The sequence below is a fragment of the Manis javanica genome, chromosome 4, assembly GCF_040802235.1.
Source record: "Manis javanica isolate MJ-LG chromosome 4, MJ_LKY, whole genome shotgun sequence".
Classification (NCBI taxonomy): Eukaryota; Metazoa; Chordata; class Mammalia; order Pholidota; family Manidae; genus Manis; species Manis javanica.
Window position 1 is genome coordinate 4,975,805 of NC_133159.1, and position 24,525 is coordinate 5,000,329.

The 24,525-nt window shown below is 44.2% G+C and overlaps 1 protein-coding gene across 15 annotated transcripts in view; it reads left to right on the forward strand.

The window, feature by feature from the left end:
• Positions 1-24,525, forward strand: part of CAMTA1 (calmodulin binding transcription activator 1) — an 806,010-nt gene that overhangs the window by 74,857 nt on the left and 706,628 nt on the right. For 2 of the 15 annotated variants that reach the window (XM_036999813.2, XM_036999814.2), the window contains one exon: positions 471-764. The exons of the other annotated variants lie outside the window; for them this stretch is intronic. In XM_036999813.2, coding sequence (XP_036855708.1) covers positions 471-508 — 38 coding nt within the window. In that variant the 3' untranslated portion in view covers positions 509-764. Of the gene's footprint in view, positions 1-470; positions 765-24,525 lie in introns of those variants that run through there. 15 annotated transcript variants of the gene reach the window in all.

Sequence of the window (24,525 nt, forward strand, 5' to 3'; positions counted from 1 at the left end):
ATTGCTGTCTTCTAGAACATTGTTACACTAAATGTTCCAATAATGGAAATTTTATGCAGCTACTTCAAATGAAAGAAATTTGCAAAAACTCAATTCTGGAACTCATTCCTTGAGCAGGGGAAAAAAGCTCACCACGTGTGATCGGATCAGAATCCTGATATGCTGGCAGCTTGTCAGACACTGTCATTTCCAGAAAACAGGGTGCGGGGTCCAGTGGGAATGCCAGTACTTCCCAGTCACTTATAATTGGAGATATTTGGGGTTTTTTAATATGATTGAATGATTGAATTTTCACAAAGATTTTTGTTGTAGTAGGTAATTAAAAGTTGGTTTTGTACGTTAATAAAAATGGCTCTACATGGAATCAGGAATGAACTGTGTTCAGATACAGGGGAATCTTCTTTTCAAGAACTTGATTTTAAATTCTCAGAGATGTTAGTTTTACTTACTAGAGCTCCTTTGTTTTGCAGAGATCATGATGCAGCCGTCCTTTTGGATTTCTTTTTAATAATGTGTGACCCTTCACCTTTGATCCCCTGACCTGCATTACCTTGGTAACCATTTCATTTTTTAATTTAATTTCATTTTTTAATTTTGGTGTACAAGCTGTAACATTTCATCTCTCAAAGTGTAACACGCTGATTTCCTCAAATAGAGATACCTCTTTGAGTGATAAATTTGCAAAATGCTGTCCTCATTTTCTGTATTAAAATTCATTTCAGTTTTTAAAATAAAGTGTAATCTGTGTTTTCATCCTTTTAAAATTTAAGTTTAATGAGTGCATTTCCCCATACAGTATATCTCCTTTCTATTCGTGTTTTGCAGTAGCTAAATTAACTTGGTGTTCACACATTACTCACACACGCACATCAGACCCCCACACTCTCTCCCTGCGCCCACACCACTGCCACCGCTTCCTACAGGCATCCCCATTGTCACTACACACCCCATACTTTGCAGTTAACTCATCTTTCTTTCAGAAATAGTGGCAACTTGAATTTTTGACTTAGCCGCCACATTCTATTCTCAAGTATTGTTGGGAGAAAAAGTTCAGCCCTTTTATTCCATGTATGGAATAGAGGATAAGAAAGTTGGTCTCATTTCCAAAACTTACCTTTCCCCTGCTTAATATTTTATTTCTTTATTTGAGGTATAAATTAAGAATAAGCACCATTTTTAACATGATCAGAAATGTCATTTTGTCTCTGTGGGAAACCTGGTCAACCTGTGGAGATGGTCCATATACCAGAGTCCTTTATGCCATATGCTATTTCATGACTGTTTTAAAGGCAATGCATTTTTCCATTGTATTCCTCTCTTCAGAAAACTGTTACTTGAAAGCAGAACAACCCAAAATCTAAAAACAAAAACCACATGAGTTAATTCTTTGAACTGGCCAAAATATTCCTAAGAAATTATATTCTTAAAAAAAAAAATCACCTGAAATCTCATAGCATAGCCTGCCACAGCACAGGTTATTTTTTGTGTCTCATTATTCTGTTCTCTAACATGTAGTGGGGATGCTTTCATTGCACACAGTTGAAGCTGCTAAATGAGCATTGAGATGGGCTTACGTCCTTCCTGAGCTTTGCTGGTACCTATAAAAGTTGATGTCATTCATTAGAGCCACAAATTAAAATTAGTTGTAGTGAGCTGTTCTTTGGAGATTGGAGCTCTCTTGAACACTTCTTCAGGCTACTGGTGTGGTTTTGTCTATTATACTTAGATCCCTGGAAACCACCTTTGGCCTGTTGGGCATCTTTTCACAGATGCGCAGAATATCAGAGCTGAGAAACACTACTAGGTAAAACGTCCTATAATTGCCAAGCCAGAAGGTACATGGAATGAATGTCACAACAGTTGGGAACAACTTATTTATTAAGCCTTGCATTTTAAGGTGATTTTTTTTTAAATGACAATGCTTTCAAAGTTGAGTAGTAATGTTTTCCAGACTCCATTCTTTATTTGTTCCCCCTGATGCTGTTTCCTTCTAGCACCAAAGGAATAGTGTATAGCCCATAGTTTATCAAACGGAGACTCACCGGGATGAGAGGAGCTGAGCATGGTGGTCTGCTGTGTTGCATTTAAGCAGCTCTGTACCCACCTGACCACTGGGGGTGAGCTGGCTGATGGTCCCCAGAGAGTCACCAGCTCCCTGTTGACAGAGTCAGGGCCCTTTGACATCTCCCCTGTAGGTTCCCATGCCCTCCGGAGAGAGCCAAGTACTTGATAAGTCTAGTAGCAGCTGATGAGATGTTAATAGGTGCACAAGAGGATTGTTTTTATTGTGATATTTTATTTTATAATTAGGTCAATTTGATTTTTTCAGTGATTCCTGTTTAATGCATTTTAAGATAGATTTTCTTTCAAGTTTTCTGTTTAATATATTTTAAGATAACCTAGTTTTTGTGAGAGCTACTATATGGGCACATTTATTACTTATTTTCAGTGAGCATTGCTTATTGCTTAGCATTTAGGAATTCCACTGAGTGGGAAGCTGATATGGAAGTGTTTCTGTGAGCATAATTCAGGGAGACCACCCTGGCCTGAGAGCCAGGAAACCTGCTTTTGACTGACAGGGTCTGGGGTGACATTGGTGTGAAACATTTCAGTCATCCTGCTTCAGTTTTATCCTGTGTGAAATGTGGATACTGTATGCCTCCTACTGTGTTATAGGGTTGTTGGTAGGATAAATGAAACACTGTGTGCCAGACATCCTGGGAACCCAGAAGAAAGGTGCTCTTGAAGCTAAAGCTCATCTTGTGGCTGTGCTGCTGATAGGCAGCGGTGGTGAGTCCTGTGGTGAAGGGCCAGGAGCATGGGCTCCGGGGCCAGGCTGCCTTGGGGCGAATCCCACCTCCCACCATGGCCCCATGCAGGTGGTCTGACCAGCACACATCACCTGACCTCTCTGTGTCTCATTTTCCTCCTCATTGAAATGGGGATGATGACAGTCATGTTGCTCAGAGGACCATGAGCTGGTGTATGCAAGGTACTTAGTGGCAGCTGGCGTCGTATGGCTGTGGCCCTGGTGTTCAGGTCAGACCCTGCACACAAGGAGAAACCCAGGCATCACGAGGTTCGATGAAGTGGAATTCTGAGGGCAATACCCACCTTGCAGAAAATGAACCATCGAAGAGTTTCCCCTTGGTCTTCTCACATTGTCTTGGAGAGAGACTGGGTAGTTTATGTAGCTGAGCACCTCTAAATTGATGCAAGTTCAGGGCTTTAAAGGTAAATCTGGGTTCCTGACCTTTTAGGAAAAGAAGTCTAGATGACTGAGAGCCACTTCCCCCTTTGCTGCAGCTCTTTTGGTTTAGCTGCTTTGGGCTGTGGAGGTGCAAGAGGCCTGTGGAGAAGCCGCGACTTTCCTGGGCGAGCGCTCGCTCACTCACCGTCGGCTTCAGGGAGCTGTCTAGCTAGCTTTTAAGGAGTCAGAAAGTGTTTAATTGTTCAGAGATTTCTAGGCTGCAGCGCTTCACCCTAACTTGAATAAGTGGTAATAGGAGGTCACTCTTGTGTCATTTATTTTTCCAAGTGCTTTCCTACATCTTAAGTATCTGAATTTATCTATGAGGTGGTTGGTATGTCAACCCCATTGTGTACCCAAGAACACTGATGCTCAGGCAGCTTGCATAAGCTCTCACAGGCCCTGCCTCTGGTCAGCTGCAGAGCTGGGCTGAGATTTAGGGGCCTCCCTTCTCCCACTCCTGTTGCCTTACCTCTGTCTCAGCCCTGGCTGCACCCCTGACAAGAAATGGTTCTGCCATTCGGCTGCAGGGGCCGCAGCTATATGCATACTGTCCCTCAGCCATCATCACCCCTGACTTAGGAAGGCCTCCAGCGACATGCCACCACCATCACACGTGTGGCAGTTTCACGGGCTTTGTAGCTGCTTTGATCTTGGCTGTGCATCCAGGGTCACTTGTGCAGCTTTAAGCCGGACTGCACTGGCCCCTCCCATGGCCTTTCTAGCAGAGAACACTGATTGATGGGCTCAGAAGTACAGGGAGTTTATGATGAATAATTTGTGCACATAGGCCAGCACTTCCGGAGTAGGGGCCACATTCCGGCATGTGTAGCTAGCTACCTTGTAAGGTTAAAATGGGCCTTTGAGGGCCAGTTTAGTAATTCAGGTAGCAGTAGTCAGCACCCTTTCTGTGGGAAAACTCAACCACCCACTTTGTGGAATACAGTTGACCCTTGAACAGCACAGTTTGGAACTGCATGGGTCCACTTACACATGAATTTTTTTCAATAAATATATTGGAAAATTTTGGGCAGATTTGTGACAGCTTAAAAAAAATCTTCCTTTTCTCAGCTGACTTTGGTATAAGTGCAGTACATAACATGACATATAAATATGTGTTACTGTTTTTGTCATCAGTAAGGCTTCTGGTCAACAGTAGGTATTAGAAACTTTTTGGGCAAAGTTAGATGGGGATTTTTGTGTGGAAAGTGGCTTGGTTGGTGCCTTAAATCCTCCCCACCCTCTTGCATTCTTCAAGGGTCACCTGTAGTCTTCTGCAAGTGGGCATTTGACTATTACAAAGCCAGGTTTGAAATGAGTCGCAGAGCTCAGTGGAGTTAGAGGCCTTGCCTGCTTTTCTCTTCCACCTCTTTTTTCTCCCTTCATTTCTCCCTCCCTGCGTTTATTTTCCTTTCCCTCTTCTCCTCCTTTTTCCGGCTCCTCCTTCCCCTCTCCTTTTCCTCTTTCTTTCCATCGTCTACCAGATGCCTATGGGCCTGTCATCAGACTGTAAACTACTGGGCAGTCCTCCAAGGGGGCCCAGCACAGCGTAGGGGTTCAAATTGATGCTTCTTAATTTGTCCTAGTCTGTATCTCTCAGAGGAGTAGGCGCCCTGCCTCACTGGCCTTCATATTGTCAGATTCTCAGGTTTTGTTTATGACTGTCTACCCCAACTTGGGTGGCTTATCTTGAAGACGTAGATCATTTAGCATGATAGATTTAGATGGTTTGAGAAACTCCAGGCTTCCGTCACTGAACAGGATAGAATGTTGGCCAGTTGGATGGACTTGACTGTGCAGAGACACTTGTATCAATCAGGCTGTTAGTGTATTTGCTGCATAGTTTTTAGAGCTGGGTGGTCTGAGGTCATTTGGGCTGGGTCCCTCATTTTGGTGATGAGGGACCTGCTCCTGGGAGGCAGAGGCCCTTCTCCAGGTACTCTGCCAGTCGGGCTTGCTGCTCAAGGCCCCTCCTCCTCTGTCGCCTTAACCAAGGGGGCAGAGCAAGCCCTGTGATAGCCGCAGGTGTGTGCGACTAGCTGTCTGCTTTCAGAGATGATGGAGAAACGTAGGGCCCCTCCTCCTGCGTTTCTCCCTCTGACCTGCCTTCTCAGGTGAAGAGCTTACATGAGAGTAGAGAGAAGTGGGGGGAGCCAGTGGGAAGCCCTGTGTGTGGCCCCAGCCCCCAGCTGTGGCCGAGGCTCTGAGCAGGCCTCCTGAGGAGGGCAGCTCTTCCTGTGGCAATGAGGAGACTAAGGGGCGCGTGGTGGAAGTGTGAAAGGACGTTTCTGTCTTCAAGGAGAAGCTGCCCTCACCGGACAGGGAGTTAATGACGAGAAGGTGGCCATAGGGTTGCAGCACCGTCAGGAAGTAACGGGAGGTGTCTCCTGTTTGTGCTCATAGGCGCTTATTGTTTCCCTGGGAAACTGTGACCGTGGTTACTGTGGCACCGTGTGACACCTCAGAATCGGAGGAGTTAAATCAGACTTTTCATTTCACTGCCACACACATCTTTAGGTGGGTTCAGAAATGTGCCACATGGCAGACAAGTATCACAGCTCTTAGCCCTTCATTTTTTCAATAGAAAAACCCCAAAGACTTCTTTTGTTCTGCGGGTTAAGAGGATGCGCAGGGAAGGCTGAAACTCCCGGCGAGGCTTTTTGCCTCTGGGTTTCTTCACCTGCTCTTGTGTGGGTTGCAGCATCTGGTGCGAGCGCTCAAACATAGTAGCCACTCAGTGAACGTTTGCTCTCCTTTCTGTTCTCATTAGCTCAGGTAATTAAGAACAGGAGCTGATAGGCTGCACCGATCTGTGCAGACATATATCTGTAATTAAAGTTTTAATTAAAGAAACACCAGACCAGGCAGATGGTTCTTAGCCCCTCATCCTGTAAACCAAACAGCCATGGCTTTTCGATCTTGCAAACAAGTAGCGCAGAGAAGAGCAGCACGTGGAGGGGCACCGGAGGGGAGTAGTACTCTTATTAAGTAGCCGTAATCTAATTTTGGTAGCACTCTGGGTGATGCCAAAGCCAGGGATAATTGTTGCAGTTTGAAATGGAAATACAATACATCACAGTTATGTTCCAACCAAAGCTTTTAAGCCTCAAGTCAAGGGCATTACCACAGACCAGCTGGTATATCACAAGACATGTGGTTTTGTGCTAGATCACAAAAGCTGACAAAGTGTTATTTAGGATCAGCAGCTAAATGCAGTATTAAATTAGAGTGCTATCATCCTGATTTTTCAGGTTTTGCCATAGTTTAGCAATGCAATATTGAGATGGGGTGGGTGCCTGCCTGGCTCATGCGGACCCCTGTACTATGTCACACTGACCTTATGGCCAACCAAGTGCAGAATTTAAAAAACAAAACAACTCCAGGGGATAAAAGAAAAAGCAAAACTTATCTCAGGTCTTGTCACTTCCTAAGGACCCACCCCTCGCCCCTGCAGTCAGCAGTCATTTGTTCTGGTTGTAACGCCGTCAGCCAGAAGGAAGCCAGGGTGACGTGGAGAAGTGGATAGGTTGTAGCACACCTTTGGGAGGTGCGTGCAAACTCACCTTGACATCTGGGGATTCATCCACTCCTTAACCTCCAGTTTCCTACCCTTCCACAAAATCATTTACTTTTCCATGCTTGCAGTTTTCCAGCATTCAGGGCAGGTAGGCAGTTATAATGTATAATCAACTGGATTACATACTGGTTGATAGAGGTATATTTTTACCAGCTACATCTCATTTATTTTCTGTTTGTTAGAACCAGTACTGAGGTGTTAATTTCTTATTTCACAGTGAAACATCTTAGTTTAGAGGGGTAGAAGAGTACTAGTTTCTACTCTGCTTAACTTTGGGTGATGTTATCCCTGTTTCTTCAAGAGAAAATAGGGTTCTCACTAGAAAAAGCCCATGATGCATTAGGATGTATAGATATAACTTTACATTAAAGATCATATTACAAAATGTTAGAACCTAGAAGTCCTTTAGCTCTTCTGAATACTGTCTATAAATCAAAACTCAGTCACCCTAGCAGAAATGCCAAATCCATGATACTTGTCAGGTGCTGTGGGTGATGTGTCTGTAGGTAGATAGAAACATTTTGCTTGGGGAAAACTTCATTATTTGGTGAGGTGTTCTTTATCTTTAGAGGAAGTCAATTAAATGCAAGCTGCTCTGAGTATCCTTTAATGCTTGTGTCCAGGAAATTTTGTCAGACCTCAGAGAACTGTGCGGCTGGGTATTAAGTCAGCCCTTGACATGTGGAATTTGAACCTGGCTATGACATCTTCTTCGCAGTTTGGTTAGAGCCCTGAACAGGTCCCTCTGAGTGTACGACACAGTTACAGGTTGCAGGAGGTTTCTGAGGAGGCCGTGCTACCCCCACTCAGGACGGCAGTTCTGCCTCAGTTCAGGGTAGTAAATAGAAGCTGTCTCCCACAGAGAACAGCAGACACACCCACCTGGAATAGTAGGTTTTTTATTTCTTTTTCTGTAGTGGATTTAAGAAAACGTTTGCCCTCCCTGATATCTCTGTAGTGACAGGGTTTGGGGTGGAGCGTTCCACCCACCCCTAAAGTACCTTCAAGTTCAAACATTTTTCATTTGTTCAGTAAATAGTTATTGAATGCTAGTGCCAGGCACTGCCCTAGGAACCGGGAATAAAACAGTAGATGCCCATTCCCCTCAAAGAGCTCGGTTTTCTGGTCGGGGGAGGGGCATAACCCAGACATACAGAAACCAAGTAACACTAGTTGAGTGATGTACGTGCCCATCACTTAATTTTAATTCATTCATGCCTCAGAACCCTTGGAGGAAGTAGTTGCCCTTATTATCCCTGTGTCACTGAGGAGGAAACTGAAGCACAGAGAGGTTAAAAATAACTTGCTCAGGGGCACACAGCTGGTAAGTGGGGCTTTTGGCATTCCACCCCTGGTGATCCGCCTCCAGATTTTTTGCTCTTTTGTTTTCTGTTGAAAACTGTTTAATCTGTTTATTTCTAAATAAGGAAAGAAATATCTGATGGTAGTAAGTGTAGAAAGAGCAATGAAGTAAGGTAAACTGTGTAAAGGTCCCTGGATGTCAGTGTGTTGTGCCTGTGTGACTTGGGCAGGTGTCTCCTGAGGTCATGTGAAGGAAGTGACACAGTGATCCATGTAGATTTTGGGAGGGAGAGTTCCAAGCAGAGGGAACAGTCAAAGCAAAGGCCCCAAAATAGATGAGGTTTTGACAATAACAAAAGAGAAGCCAGGAGAATAGCAAGGGGGCCAGTGAGTGGGGTGGAGAGAAATAGGAAAGGTGGCTGGGGCCATATCCTACAGGGCCTTATAGGGCATGGGTAGGTCTTTTGATTTTACTGCCTGAGGAGAGAAGCCATCTGAGAATTTTTGAGCAGGAAAACAACCTGTTTAGAAGGATCACTTTGAATGCAGTCCAGAGAACAATCCAGGACAGCCGTTGGCAAACTGTGGCCCTCAGGGCCAAGTCTAGCCTGCCGCGTGTCTCTGTGCAACCAGCAAACTAAAATTGCTTTTTACATTTCTAAATGGTTGAAAAAAAATAGGATGAATGATAATATTTTGTTGCATGAAAATAATTTGGAATTCAAGTTTCGGTGTCCATTTAAGTCCCACTTCTATTGCAGCAGAGCCACACCCATTTGTTTGCTTGTCCTTTAAGATTGCTTTTGAGCTGCAACAACCAAGTTGAGTAGTTGCAACAGAGCCCATCTGGCCCACAAAGCCTGAAATATTTACTATCTGGACCTTTAAGAGAAAGTTTGCTGATCCCTGGTTAGGGGACAGGGGATAGGATAGAAGCAGGGAGACCTGGTCAAGGGCTGATGATGGCTTGGGCCAGGGCAGTAAGATGTGCTCAGCTGCCAGATGTGTTTCAGAGGAAGAGCAAATAGGTCATATGCAGATTTGAGGAGTTGGGGATGTTATCTGTGTTTTGCCCTGAGCAACTCGAAGAATGCAGTTCCCTTTTACTGAGATTGGGAAGATGAGGGGAGCCACGGATTGGGGAGCAAGGGTGAGGAGAAAACGAGTTGTGTTTTGGATGTTTTAACTTTGAGGTGCCACGTGGAGGTATTGAACAGGCTGTCACATATATGAGTGTGTAATTTAGAGGTGAGGCCAGGGCTCCAGCTAGACTTGTCAGTGCTCTCTGCGTGTAGAAGGTTCTTAAAGCTCTGGGCTAGATGAAATCCTGTAGTGGGGGTATGGATGGAGAGAGACATTCAGACACTGGGTACTGGGTACCCGGAGAAGGAGGGGAACGAAGCAAAGAGAATGAGAACAACCAGAGAAGGAAAGCCAGGAGGGGGTGGCACCTGGAGGAATGTCTCAGAGCATAGAGCATGATCTTCTGTGTCAAGTGCTGCTGAAGGTCAAGTAAGGCACATGTGGAGAACTGATTGTGCATCTAGCAGCATGGAGGTCAGGTGTGACTTTGAGCTGAATGAGTGGAATGGTGAGGACAAAAGGCCTATTCTAGCTAGTTCAAGTGAAAATGGGAGGCTAGGAAGCAGAGCCTGTGCTGTCAGAGGGTTCTGTTTTCTGCTGTCTAGGTGCAGGCGAGGAGAGAGCAGAGCTGGATGTCACCTGGGACTGGGATTTGCAGGGGCATGCAGTGGAGCAGGGAGGGAGAGGCAGGGAGCTGCCCGCTGATGGGCTGGGTGCGCTGAGCAAGGCAGGGAGCGGAAGTGAAGCGAGAGAGACGAAGGGCAGCAGGAGTCTGGGGGGTCAGTGGATCTGAGGAGTAGCGTCACGGACTTGCTGGAGTGGGAGCATCAAAGAGCAGGGTGCTTGAATTCGATACTGTAATGGTACCGGTATGGTGTGGCTGACTTAAGGTGTGCAGAAGAGAGACAGCGTGAGCCAAATGTATAATTTCTGATGTTCTGGGAGCATGTTTTTAAAAACTGTATGGAAAAATTAATTTTACTGATGTATTTTATTAGCCTAATATATCTAAAATATGTGAACATGTAATTAATATAAAAAATGTTGAGATATTTTACATTTATTTTGTACTAAGTCTTTGAAATCCCCGGTGGATTTTACACTTCTAGCACATCTTAATTCAGACTGGGCACATTTCAAGTGCCCAGTAGCCACATGTGGTTTATGACTACCATCCTGTACAGTGAAGGTTGGGGGTGACTGGGGCAGTGCAGTCCACAGTTATCAGAGGGGAGTGGGTCAAGGAACAAAGAGGCCAGGGCTTATGGAGGATTGCCTACGTGGAACTGAAACCACTTACGGCTCCTGATGAGAGGAGCAAGGTTGGAGAGGTGGAGAAGGGGGAGGCCATGGCCACTGGTGGGGTCGGTGCCTCAGCAGCCGCTGCTCCAGCCTTGGACCCGCTTACGAGTGTTCCCTGACTCCGATGCTGCCCTGCTTTTCAAAGCACCTGTGAGATTCTGAAGGATTGCTCTTGCCTTATTTCAGATCCAAACGGAGCCTCCTTGGAATCGTGGGCTTGGGGCAGGACTTCTGAATCACACTAAAACATTGGAACACAAGCCATCATTTTGGCAAGATCTTCCAAAAAATGGCGACTTTGACTTGTGTTTTTACTTCTGTTCAGAGGTCTTCTACTGAATCACTGATGAAAATGTTAACTCTGTGCGAGTGACTAATTACAACTATTTTTCCCAGGGGAAAAAATACCCCCTAGGTTCTTATCTTTGTTTGGTCTTATCTTTAGATTCTTATCTTTATTTTGGTATAATCCTAAAATTCCTCAAATTCTATTAGCTATACTTAACAATCCTAAGTGTGTTTGAATCCCCACAGAAGCCAACATTGAGTAGCTTGGCAGTCCTGTATGATACAGGCAGCAGCATATAAAACCTCCCTGCCTTTGCCCAGTGTCTTTGAAAGGCCAGGCATGCTCAGCCCTATACCATGCAGAGAATTTGTATCTATATTGCATTATCCACAGTATGTCTTCAGAGATAATTAGAAATAATGATGAGGTCAGAAGTCTGTTTTTCAGGCTCATAGGCCTAGAAAAGTGAACTCTTTTGAAAGGGTTGGCAGGGACATGGAGCGGCACACATGCTCTCGCTACTTCCCATACCAGAAATGAGCTCCGGGAAGAGTATATGGACACCCAATTCTGCACCTTTATCAAGTTTAAATTACGCTAAGTTCTCTTTAGTTTATTTCCTCCTATATTAAGATTAGCCACAGAATCCTCAAAAATCTTATGAGACATTTAGGGAGAGTCCCTCTTGATCCATGTGTTGGTGAACCTTCTGTTCTTGGGTATCTTCTGTATTGAAGGAGCAATTGCCTGTTCATTTTGTATGTACTGACGTCATGAGAACCTGGGTCTAAGTAGTCTATTGTAGTCAGCATCCAGATTTTAGTAATCCCCTAAGAGCATCAGAGAGAATCCTGTGATTGCTAACTGTACACTTTTTAAAAAGTATACCTATCTTGTGTCACTGTTATAGTCACATGAAATAAACATAATTTAGTAATAATGGGAGCTTACTAAAATTACCTAAGTTTTCCTAAACTCTCTTCATTCTTATGAAAGTGTTCCCATCTGATGGGGAAGCCTGTGCATACCAAGAGCTTCAACTTAAACAAGAAATTTAAAAAAATTAATGGCCTTTTTGCGATGTTTTGAGGTGCTCTCCCAACTAAATGGTGTTTTGCTATAAAGTCGTGCCTTCATGCATAAATCTTGATGTGACCAATGGACTGGAGTGTATCTCAACAAAAGGAGGGCTATTTTATGGTGCCGCTTGTAAATTATAACACATATTATGTAAGAGAACAAAAGTATTAGCTTTTAAAAGCATTGCTAGCATGATCACTTAATTTGGTACATACCAAATTCTAGTTTCTTTGAAAGTGAAGGTCAGCGTGTCTAGAATACTACAATACTAGGAAAGTGAACATTTTGGCATTTGTTCATTGCTTTTTATGCAGACCTGGGTCAGTTGTTATAATTCTCAAAAAATCCAAAGTACAACATTTAAACTTGTAATTCCCCTTCAGAAATTTACTGCTGGAACTTGAATTTTACCAGCATAGCCTGACTTTAACCAAGGCAGGTGTTTGGCCTGCAGTAGGTGAGCACCTGTCCCCTCCCTTGTGCTCTGGGTACAGAACCCACGTGCATGGAGTTCTCTGGATGGTTCTGTGTGTCACCATTTGGTTTTGCCTTTACTAATAAAATACTCATTGACCTGAAAATTCCGTCTCTGGATGTAGGTGTCGGTGAAGGTAGAGAAATACCAGACCCACAGCCCTTCATGATCAAATACAGCCTGCCCCTCGCCAGGTGTCCCCTTCCCCCTAGACAGGGCACTTCATACGTCTTTCCTTCTTTGCCTGCTCTCCTCCCCAGTTCTCCTGTGGCTGGCAGGCAGACTCTTTCTGCAGGCCAGCCTGGATGTCACTTTTCCATGCGCCCTTTATGCCCAGCCCGTCCTCTTGGTTCACACACGTCATGGGCACTTCTTCCGTATCCCTCTGAGGGCCCTTGCCTCATCATGTTGTCACTCCTTTACTGGTGTCTTTAATCCCCTGAACTCCGAGCTCATTGGGGCAGGTGCCGGGCCTCACTTATTTCTCTTTCCCTAGAGCCCAGCCCAGCATCTGTGTAGGAATGAATGTGGGTGGATGAATGGGGAGGTGATGGTGGGGTAATGTACCTTCAAGCCAAGGAGATAAACTTAATAACTGTTTTGGGGGAAGAGAATAAATACTATTTTTATTTGTACAGGTATTAAAATTTTGGTAGCAGAAAGCAACTGTGCAAAGAGCAACGGAAAACAAGTTGGAAGCTGCTGTCTGACCCCACAGAACAATCACATTTTATGTAAAATAAAAATGTTAATTTACATTTGATCGCCTTGAAATCTTCAGTTTCTTGTTCTAGTGCCTTAATTAACTAATTATTTAACTGAGTAACTCTTAGGGAAATATGTGTCATGAGGACTTCCTTTGTAAGAAGCCCATAGCTCTCATCTTTTCACGATGAGAAACCATCCTTTCAAAGACCATCTTCTAGGCTTGTGAAATTGACTCGCCTCTGAGGATCACACACATGCCTGAGTATGATGGGTCTTTTTTACTTATTTTGATCCACTGGAGTTCAGTAGTTATGCTTATATTCAGTCAATTTGAGGTTTGGTTGGAAATTGGTCCCAAATTGGAAAAACAAATTCGCATCACCTCCCTGTTCCCTGCCTGCCATGTGCTCCCAGCTGTCCTGTAAGACTCAGTAGCACACTGTTCAGTGTTCTGCCCCAAATCACTGACTTTACGGCTCTTCCCCCGATAGGACCTAAACAAGGGGACGTAAATGAAGGACAGTTTAGAAAGAACAGACTCACTTCCCTTCAGCATCAGGGTGCATTTGGTGGTTCTCAGGGCCACTGGAGAAGTAACCTGTAGCTTATTAGGGTCTAACATAATTAGCAAATGATAGTCCTTTTCCTCATTCAGTATTCCTTTGTAATACTGTATTTTTCTAACCTGTGAAATGGCCTAGAAAGTAACGATTGGAAGTGCTGGGAATTAAATTTAAGAAGTCCATCTTCTCATGCTTCAACTAATAGTCTGTAGCAGGGGAACCTCTGGAAGCATTGTGTTCTGTTATATCAATATGTACTTAGACATGTTAATCTGAATGAGAGCTGATTGTACATAATGACTCCCCTGGGTCGCTATGTGAGGAAAAAACAAAACAAAACTTAAGTAGTTTCCTGAATATGCATAGTGAGTAAAAAAAACTCTTCCAAAATTAGTATGAATTGAATCTGAAACTTGATCATCTTTGAACCTTTAATTTTCAATTTGATCCTTTAAAAAAATTATGTGGCCTCTTAAACATACAACCTACAGCCCAATAAAGGCTATGCTGTAATGATTATAAAAAGACCCATTGTGAAATACCCAATTCTGAGCTACCTTAGGGAACAAAGTCAGATGTGTGGGTATATATATGTATAGTGTGTGTGAGGGGTATGTACTTACATGCACACGTATGCATATATATGTGCTTAATATATTTAGTTTGCCTTTATCTGTATGTCTCCTCTCTGCCTTTGGAAATGGGGCACATTTTCTTCAGTTAAAAACAGAAATAGAAGCGATGGTCTTGACCCATTTTACACTTATTTATTTCAGGCTCTCACTACACACTTGTTCGTGGCCGCAGCAAGAAGAGGGCTCCGCGGAGCTGGGGCTGTGAGGGCTGACAGGCTGGGATGGAAGCTGGCAGGATTGTAGGGAGAGCCTGCCGTGGGCCAGCCCTTATCTGGCTTCAAGACAATTCTATTAGTGAATTAGTTGTACTCAAAACCCAAAATTAATTTGAACCGAATGTTACTAAAAATGAAAATAGATTAAAGTGACCCCCTCTTGCTTCACTCAGAGTCCTTACGGTGGAGAACTATAGCTTGACCCAACTCTGGGAGAGCAGGACTTCCCCACATGCCACCTGGCCCCAGAGGCCTCCGTGATCATCCTCACCCCCAGATACCACCCTCAGTCCCCTTACCAAGCTTCTCTTTTCATAAGAATACTCATCCCCTGAGCAGTGACATACATATTCACACGTTGGTACTGTCTGTTGCCTACAAGAACGGAAGCTCAGCGTGGAGTCTAAACAAATGCCACTGAGCGAATGAATGGGTCCACTAGCATTGCACCCTTTCTAAATGTTTTCCTTTTAATTTGCCATCTTTATGTGACTTTTTAAATGATAAAGCAGCAAAATTTGGGGAAAAATAAAACAATTTTGTTGTGATTGAAGTGACTGGGAGCCTAGTACAGAGTGTTTATGAAATACCAGAGCATATCAGGACTTTGGAATTATGAATTACAAACTTATTATGTGTTATGGTATCTATGCCTCCTGATGAAGAAGTAGAAGAAATAGGTGTCGGAGAAACATGAGTCTTGTCTCTGAATACGGGCATACCTTGGAGATACAGCCAGTTTGGGTCTAGACCACCGCAATAAACCAAATATCTCAATAAATTGAGACAAATGAATTTTTTTGTTTCCCCATGCTTATAAAAAGCTATGTTTACACTATATACAGTGTGTTAAGTGTGTAGTAGCATTATGTCTATAAAACGTACATGCCTTAGTTGAAAAGCACTTTATTGCTAGAAAGTTGCTAACTATTGTCTGGGCTTGCAGCAAGTTGTAATCTCTTCACCAGGGAAGGGTCTTGCCTTGATGTTGATGGCTGCTGACTGATCAGGGTGGTGATTGTTCATGGTTGGGGGTGGCTGTATAGTAGTTTCTTAAAGTAAGACAACATTGAAGTTTGCCATATTAATGGATTTTGCCTTTTGAAACAATTTCACTGTTGCATGTGATGCTGTTTGACAACATATTTTACCCAGAATCGAACTTCTCTCCAAATTGGAGTCCATCCTTTCAAACCCTGCATGCTGCTCTATCAACTGAGTTTATGCAGTGTTCTAAATCCTTTGTTGTCTGTCATTTCAACAATCTTCATAGCATCTTCACTGTATCAAAGAAACCACTTTCTTTGCTCATCCCTGAGGAGCAACTCCTCACTAGTTCCATCCTGAGATGCAGCAATTCAGTGCCATCTCCAGGCTCCCCTTCCAACTCCAGTTGTCATGCTGTTTCACCACAGCTGCAGTCACTCCCTCCACTGAGGTCTCAAGCCCCTCAAAGTCGGACAGGAGAGTTGGAATCAACTTCTTCCAAACTCCTGTGAATGTTGACATTTTGACCTCTTCCTGTGAATCATGAATGTTCTTAATGACATCTAGAATGGTGAATTCTTTCCAAAGGTTTTTAATTTACTTTGTCCAGATCCATCAGAGGAATCGCTGTCTATGGCAGCTACAGCCTTATAAAATGTATCTCTTACATAAGACACAGTCGAAATGACTCCCTGATCCATGAACTGCAGAATGGATGTTGTGTTAATTAGCAGGCATGAAAACAGCATTAATATTGTAATATCCATCACAGCTCTTAGGTGACCAGGTACATTGTCAATGAACAGTAATATTTTGAAAGGGATTTTTTTTTTCCTGAGCAGTAGGTCTCAATAGTGGGCTTAAAATATTCAGTAAAGAGATGTGCTGTCATACAGGCCTTGCTCCACTTCTAGAGCACAGGCAGAGTATTGTTAGCATAAATCTAAAGGGCCCTAGAATATCCAGAATGTTCAATGAGCACTGGCTTCAACTTAAAGTCACCAGCTGCATGAGTCCTTGTTAGTTCGGCCTGTAGTTTGAAGCTCTGAAGCCACGCATTGACTCCTCTCCAGCTATGAAAGTCCTAGTTGGCACCTTCTTCCAGCATAAGGCTGTTTGTTCTGCACTGGAAATCTGTTGCTGAGTGTGAATTATCTGCGCTACAGCCTCTGGGTGAGTTGCTGCAGCCTCTCCATCAGCACCTGCTGCTCGCCGTGCATCAGGCCGTGTAGACGCTGCTCTCCCTGAGCCTCATGAGCTGGCCTCTGCTGGCTTCCAGCATTTCGGCAGCTTCCTCACGTCTGTCAGCCTGCCTAGGCTTGAGGAGAGTAGGGCCTTGCTCTGGATCAGGCTTTGGCCTGAGGGAATGCTGTGGCTGGTTTGACCTTCCATCCAGACCACTGAAACTTTCTCCCCATCAGCAATGAGGCTGTTCTGCTTTCTCATCATTCGTGTGCTCACTGGAACACTTTGAATTTCTTCAGGAACTTTTCCTTTGCATTCACAGCTTGGCTAACTGCTTGCTGCAAGCAGCCCAGCTTCTGGCCTGTCTCAGCTTAGACATGCCGTCCTCACTGAGCTGAGTCATTTCTAGTGTTTTGCTTAAAGTGAGACGCAACTCTTCCTGTCACTTGAACACTGAGAGGCCACTGAAAGGTTGTTAATTGCCCTATTTTCAATATTGCTGTGTCTCAGGGAATAGGCCAGAGGAGAGGGAGAGAGATAGGGGAATGGTCAGTGAAGCAGTCAGAACACATTTATTAAGTTTGGTATCTTATATGGGCGCAGTTCGTGGCATCCCCAAACAATTAGAATACTAACAGCAAAGATCACTGATCACAGACAACATAGCAAATATAATAATAATGAAAAAGTTGGAAATATTGTGAGAATTACTAAAATGTGACCCAGAGACAGGAAATGAGCAGATGCTGCTGGGAAAACTGTGTCAGTAGAGCTGCCCGATGCAGGGCTGCCAGAAAGCTTCCATTTGTGAAAATGGCACTTTCCGTGAAGCACAATGAAGTGAGGTTTGCCTGTATTTTAATATCAAGACATCGCATGATAGTTTATCTAGGAACATCAAGAAATAAAATTAGGGAAGTGGAAAATAAACTTAAAATTTTCCTTAATATTTAATAAAGTAATAAAATTGGGCATCAAGTAAACAAGATAAACTAACGTTCCCTAGATTGAATGGGAATTAAAGTTGCAGAGGGACCTTGGAGGCAATCATTTAGGTAAAACTAACGAAGTGCTTGGTCACAGATTACCTTCATGGCTGGCATGCTACTCCGTCTTTACTCTCTGTGGGTTGGTGTAGGCCAGAATACTAATACTGCTCTTGAAAACCTTTGAGGAGGGTTTTTTTTTTTTTTAAATACAAAGAGCAAAAAACCAAGGAGACTGTATCCTGAGATGTAAGCTGTTTTCTCAAGGTGAGTTTGTGGCACCAACTTGTGACGAATTGTGTAAAGGTCTGAAACTTCTTTTCAGGTGTAGTGTGTTGTATTTGTCATCTTTCATTCATTTCAGTGTAAACTCCAGTTATTCATTGCACACTGAAGGAATCAGCTAAGCCAGGAAGAACAAGGGCCCAGATGAACTTGAATTTTATTTCACATAGAGAAGTAACTCACATTTCTGATCAAATCAGTAAATATGTTTCAGTTCCTTTTAAATAAAGTATGAAAAACAAAGACCAGATTTTTATGTATCACAAAGCAAAACAAAAAATTCCTTTCAGGCATAACACGTTTTTCATTAAACTTACTGCTGAACTGTTTCAATTACATAATCCTACCCTTCCATGAAAGTATAAAAAGTGGGGATTTGGGGTGAAGAAATAATTGCAGAAGGAGATTAATGAGGCAGAACTCACAAAGCTGCATTTATAGTTTTGTGAACAAATAAATCATCAATGGAGGATACAAATGTAAAGAAAAATTTCTTGATTGCATTCCAGAAATGCAAGTTTGAACTTTTCACTGAAATAGAATTTTATACAGTCAGAGGGAAGTTGTGAGTATTAAATAAGTGTCATGTGCTCAAAATAGCAACCTAGGGTGTAGTGAGTGCTAGTAAATGCTATTTATTCTTACCAGGATTTTCATACAAAAGACTAAGTCATGCTTTAATCATGTAGAATAAACCACTACAACTTTATTATGGTGCAGGTCCACTTAAAACTCATGAAGGAGGCTTCTAAGTAGAGTGTTTCCTTGTGCTTTGGTGTGTGTGCCCATAGAGACAGTGGGGCAGGTCCTCTAGTGACAGCCCTGGTGACAAGATGCAGGAGCAAATGTATACTCCTAGTTTTATTTTGAAATACTACTATGAAATATGAAAAATTTTCATAAATCTGAACGTTTGATGAACTTACTGTTTTTAGCACACCTGCCACTGCATGTATGTACTTCTTAGTTTTATGGAACTCAGTTGAAATTTATGATCAACAAATGCTTAATGCTGCTGTTAAAATTACATACTCAGCACTTCATTGATTTGAAATCTCGTTTTCATTCACTATTCCTGCGTTTGAAGTGCGTGACAGGTTTGCAAGAGCGGTTACATGAGTTAGTGCCCTCTGGTGGCTCGCAGAGGACGTCGGGCAGAGGGACTGACCCATGAGTGTTCAGAGAGCGCGTCTGAAGAGGAGCCTCCTCGAGACCAGTTCCTTCGGAGAGTTTTTGTGTGCCTGGTGCTTGTCAGTGTCTGACCTTACTAAGCCATGGCCCTGGAGTTCACTGGTCACAGCCTTACAGGGAAACTTCATTTGCAGCCTAGACTGTGGGTGGGAGAGCTTTCAGGTGAATTTGGCTATAGGAAGGTATACCAATGTTAAGATTTCCCTGGGGGACCAGGAAGTCCATTTTTAGATGCATCTCTTTACCTGTCTTTTGAAGGCGGGGGGGCATGCCACTTCCTGGGTTGGTGGCCTTTGGGTGACTCACTGGTGCACTTGAGATGGGCCCACCCTGTGGGTTAGTGTACAGTGGGTGTTTGTTGCCCATTTCCACCTCTCTGTCTTCTGCATTTTGGTCCCTTGGCCAGACTCTGAGCTTTGGGATCAGGCAGCCTAAGGAGCTGGATCCCACCTGCACCTCTGGAAAGTCTCTGTCTTTTCAGTTTCTTTAGCTGTGAGGCTGGAGGTCAGGGCTGCTGCTGCTGCTTCGGGCCTGTGTTGAGACAGCGGCGAGGTTGAATGAGTCGATTGTTATGTGAGAAAGTCTCAACTGTGTAGAGTGCTGGTAAACATGTTAGTTTGCTCCTCTTCCTCAAAACTAAGTGTTTTCCTCTTTAATTCGAAAAGTCAATTAAGGGAGAACCTTTTTATTTTGAGAAAATCCTGTTTACAGCGGTTGCAGCGATGCAGCAGAGTTCCCGCATCCCCCTGACCTGGTCTCCCTGCGATCCTCCCCCTGCCCTCTGGTTTCCCCCGGTGACTTTGCGTGTATGATGCCTGTGACTGCGCTGAGGCTGCAGTGTCTGCCTTGAACACCTGCCTCCGCCATAGGTGGACATTCGCTTCCAGGTCATCCCTGTGTTTTTAACTGGGTCCTGATCTGTGACTGATATTAGAATAATCTCTGATTTTCCAGGATCTTAACAGCTAAGTAGGTTCCCTGTTTATGTAATTAATGAGTGGTGCAGCCAAGGGAAAGAAGAGGTAGGCATGTTCATGTCAGTATTTCAGCCGGGCATTTTCGCAGTTTCAGCTATTTTCGTGCCTCCACAATTTAAGTCAGGGTGGAAGCATATGTATTTAAAAAAAAAAACCCTTCCAAATTCCAAACCATTTCTTATATTCAGAAATACAAAAAGAAACTTCTTGGGCTTCCCAATCCAAAGTCCCCTGGCTAGTTCTAACATATAGATAATCTATAATTAGAATTATTATGTAACAAAAATAGCTCAAGTACCTTTACAGTTTTATGTAAGAAAACAATTTCACAGACAACATCTCATTTGGTTTCTTAACTGTAAGAGACAGGCAGAGAGCGGTGTCACTCCTTGTTTATCTGTGCAGTGAGGGAGTGACCTGGCTGAGTGAGTGACCTGGCTGAGGCCACACAGCCAGGTTTAGAGCCCTAGTTGCTCAGAGCCACTCTGCCAGCGTATGCTGAGCCCTCTGTGCCTCCCCTGTGCTCCTGCGGCAGTGTGGCTTTGAGAATGCTGTTTTCCCCTTTTTATCTGGATCATATTTATCCTTTTTTAATATGCATAATGCTTCTTTGATACCTAATTGACAATTCATGTGTTTTGTTTCAGTGCGGATCTTTACTGAATGTTACGAGATAAACATTTTTAGGCTTGACTTCACAGAACCTCCCCATCCTGTGCCTCCAGGGGAAGTCATGGTTGGCGCCCATGCGGAGCGCCAGCAGGCCCAGGAATAGCAGCAGCCTCTTCTGAGGCAGCATCCTGTTTATGATCTTTGGGTCGCATGTTATGCTGGAGAGAAATCTTGACAGGTGAAACACATGCAAGATCTTTTATACAAGACCCACTGAGGCATTTGAATGAGAAGGTAATGTAGTTTGAAAAAGTGGTGAATGGACCAGGTTCTCGAAAAGCTAGCAGAATGTCTTATTTAAACATTTAGATCTAATCGGGAAACAGAAATGAGTCTCCTAAGGAAAAAAAAATTGCAAATACAGTGGGTGTAGATGCTGTCGTCTAAGTTCCAGCATCTGTTTCTGTTGTATAAAGTCGAGTTTTGTTGTGTTCGTCTCTGAGGTCTCCATGTCCCACAGCCTCTCATTTGACCTTTCTAAGTCCATGCGTTCGGAGGAGCCCATGTGCTGGTGGCTGTGGGGGCAGTGTCTCAGATGAGCCCCTGGTCGCTTTCCGAGCAGCCTCTGGCACGGGTGGGCAGGCTGCTCCCTTGGAGAGCTCTGAGGTGTCAGGTCATAAAAATCCTCGTTATTTGGGTTTGATGCCTTTAGGAAGTTGTAAAGCAAATGGGACTGTCTGGACGGCCCGAGAGGTTGGCTGACCATCGATCTGAGATTGTCCTTTTGATACGTTTGCAGAATTCGAAATGAAGATTTTTAGCTAAATGGGCACCTCATGGGGGTGTTGCAGGTATAACAGGTGTTAGGTCCCGTCGGGGCTCCCATGGGACTGATCCAGAGAAAGTTAAACTAGGTTCCGGGGCCTCCACCACCTGGGCTGGTGGACGTTGCTGTGGGTCACGTGGCAGGTTGTGTCACCACTTCCGTTGCCTTGAGTGGTGGAGTCGCACCTGGCTCTCCAGCCTGAGGTGGTGGAAGTGTTTTGTGTTCACCTGCAGTTTACTGACCTGACTGGAAAAGAGGTTAAGATTTTGGCTGTTTAATTTACAATAATGACTGCAGACATCAAGCCTACTCCCCACAAATGATCCAGTCACCCAAGTGCTTAGTCACCTTACAGGTTTCTCCCAGCCATGGTTGTACTTCTCCCCCGGTCTTTTTCTTTCTGTTTTCTTTGCCCACCAGATAGGTTCACGTTCACGTTGAAAAATAAAACAGCCTGCAGCATTTGCATACTGAAAAAAGATCTGTGCTCAGAGGCGCCTTGTGTGAGCACAGTTGAGTAAATGGAGAACTGGGGCAGTTATTTGCTTGAAGGTTGGGTGTGACATGTGAATGAGCCTGTCTTAAATACCCACCCGTCTGTCCTGGACTGAAATAGACACCGAAATGGAGTTGGTTTTGCATTTTAAGTTCAGTTTTGAGAACCAGCCATTCACTGTGAAAGCAGAGTTGCTGGGAAGTTTCTTTTAAAGATGATGCCACCCTCTATTTCTGTGAACTCAATAAAAATAGCATAGAATAAAATTTAATTATGCTATACTGAATATTTCATGTGGAATTAAGGGGCAAGAATTGCCTTTACAAAGCATTAGGTATGGAAAGAATAAAGGCTTTGTAGGTTCTTGGGAAGATATTAATTAAAAGATTTGCTCAAATATATTTTTCCCTTTTTGAAGAGTTTAAAGAACTCCGCCCCCCCTTCCTGAATTGGTTACCTTTCCAACATCAGCCCTGTTTGGCAGTAAATATGGTGCAGCTGCCCCTCTGCTGATTGGCGGCTTCTTTCTGTTAAATGTAAAGTAGGTTTTTAATCTTCTGATTTGGGTGCTTAATAGAAAGTAAATGTTTGACTTGCTTTGGTTTCTGCTGAACCTGTATTTAAGTCCACACAAATAGTTTGAATAAAATGAAAACATCACTGGACTAGCTATTTTAAACATTTTAGGATGTAAGAATGCTAAATGGGGTTCCCTTTTAAAAATAGAAGTGGCTGCTTGCATTTACATAATTACTGCTAACTAGCACAACATTTTAAATGGTGACAAACTCAGGGTAGAAAACATATCTGTTTTAAAAAGCCTGGTAAAAGGAAGCTGAAAATGCTCTGTGAGCAGGTGCTTCCTGTGGCGGGCCTTTGCAAAGCCGGGAAACAGACTTGTCAGTAGGGGCGCTGATGTCACAGGAGGAGGTGGGTAGCCCGTGAGTAGCCCAGGCAGCTTCCTGTAGATGGTTGTAAGCTGTCCCTTAGGCTGGAACTTAGTAACCTTTCATTTAGAATCATGGTCTAAGTCTGCCTTACAGTTTTGGAGAGGGCGCAGTGTGCTGTCCCCTGTTAAAAGGTGTCTGGTGAGCGTGAAGTTCAGTGTTGGTGAAAAAAGCATGGCAGGATGCTTGTGAAGACGAAAATGAATGTTGGCTTCGACAAACTGGCAGTACTTGAGGCCAGCAGTTCCGGAGTGTCCTTGATTCCGCCCTTTCCCCGCTCGGATCATGGAGCCCGTCTGTGAGCTCTTCGTCTCTTTGCAGGACACGTCCCACCCGCCCGTCTCCGCCGTGCCTCCTGAGACCAGGCTGCCCGCATGTTACTTGCCTTGTCCTCAGCCCCTTGCCTGCTTAGTCTGCTTGTCTCTGGTGTTTCTCCCTGTGCGGAGGCCAGGGTCGTGTATTAAAAATGTGACCAGAATGAGGTCACTAGCTTGCTTGAATACTGAAGTGACTTCCCACTCTGAGTACGGTCAGCCCGTGTGGTCTGGTCTGGCTACGGCTCTCGGTCCCTGCCATTTGCCTGCCTTCTGGGTACACTGATCCGCCCTCACCCAGCACACATGGTGCACTGCTTTTCTGCATTAGCCGTTCCCCCCGGGGAACGCCCGCCCTCCTGCCCCACCTTGTAAGCAGGCTGCTTCTGGCACTCAGGCCTCTCTTCCAGTGTCATCTCTGTGGAGAGGCCCTCCCCAGACAACCCAGCCTAGCACAGTACCCTGCCCCTCTTTCACGTGGCAGTTTGTTGTTTTTATGGCATTTATGATTTCCTGAATTTCTGCCTGCCTTTTTCTTATTTTTCTCCTCTCCTCCCCACCCTGCTAAGAATGAGCTCTTCTAGGGCAGGGACCGAGTCTGTCTGCTCAGCAGTAATGTCAGTAGATAGAAGTGCCTGTGAGTGCTAGAGTGCCATTGATTAACTGAGCAGGAGAGGAGCGCTGGACATCACCAGGGTCCAAGGACAGCGCTGACCTGGTCTAACTGGGCATCTAGAAACCTGTCCTGAATCCTTGTTCCCGGATGGTTTTTGTAACCATTTGGGAAACGCTGTTGCACAGCTTGTCTTTTGGCATTGAAAGTTGACATTTGGAGATTCACAGGATAGCTGAACTTAAATCAGTCCATGTCCCAAGAAAGACGCAAACCTGATTCTCACGGCTTCTCCCAATGAGATGGAAACTTAGTGCTCCAACTGTTCCTGGTTCATCGTGGGAGCTCACCAGTGGGGGTTTCCTCCTTGCGGGGCAGTAGGGCAGTGCTGCCACCCTTTGACAGAGGCTGAATTTGAACTCACTTGCACCCAGCCTTAGATCCAGACCTCACTTCCCATGACTTCTCTGTGGCATCTTTCTTAGGGGCATGATGGCATGCTCTATGTTCAACATCATTCTGGGGTTGGAGGACATGTTTGCTAAGATGTCAATATTTGCAGAAGTCGGAGCTTTCAGCTTCCTTGGTTTTCCTCTTGGTGACATCTGAGAGTTTTCTTTTAGGAGG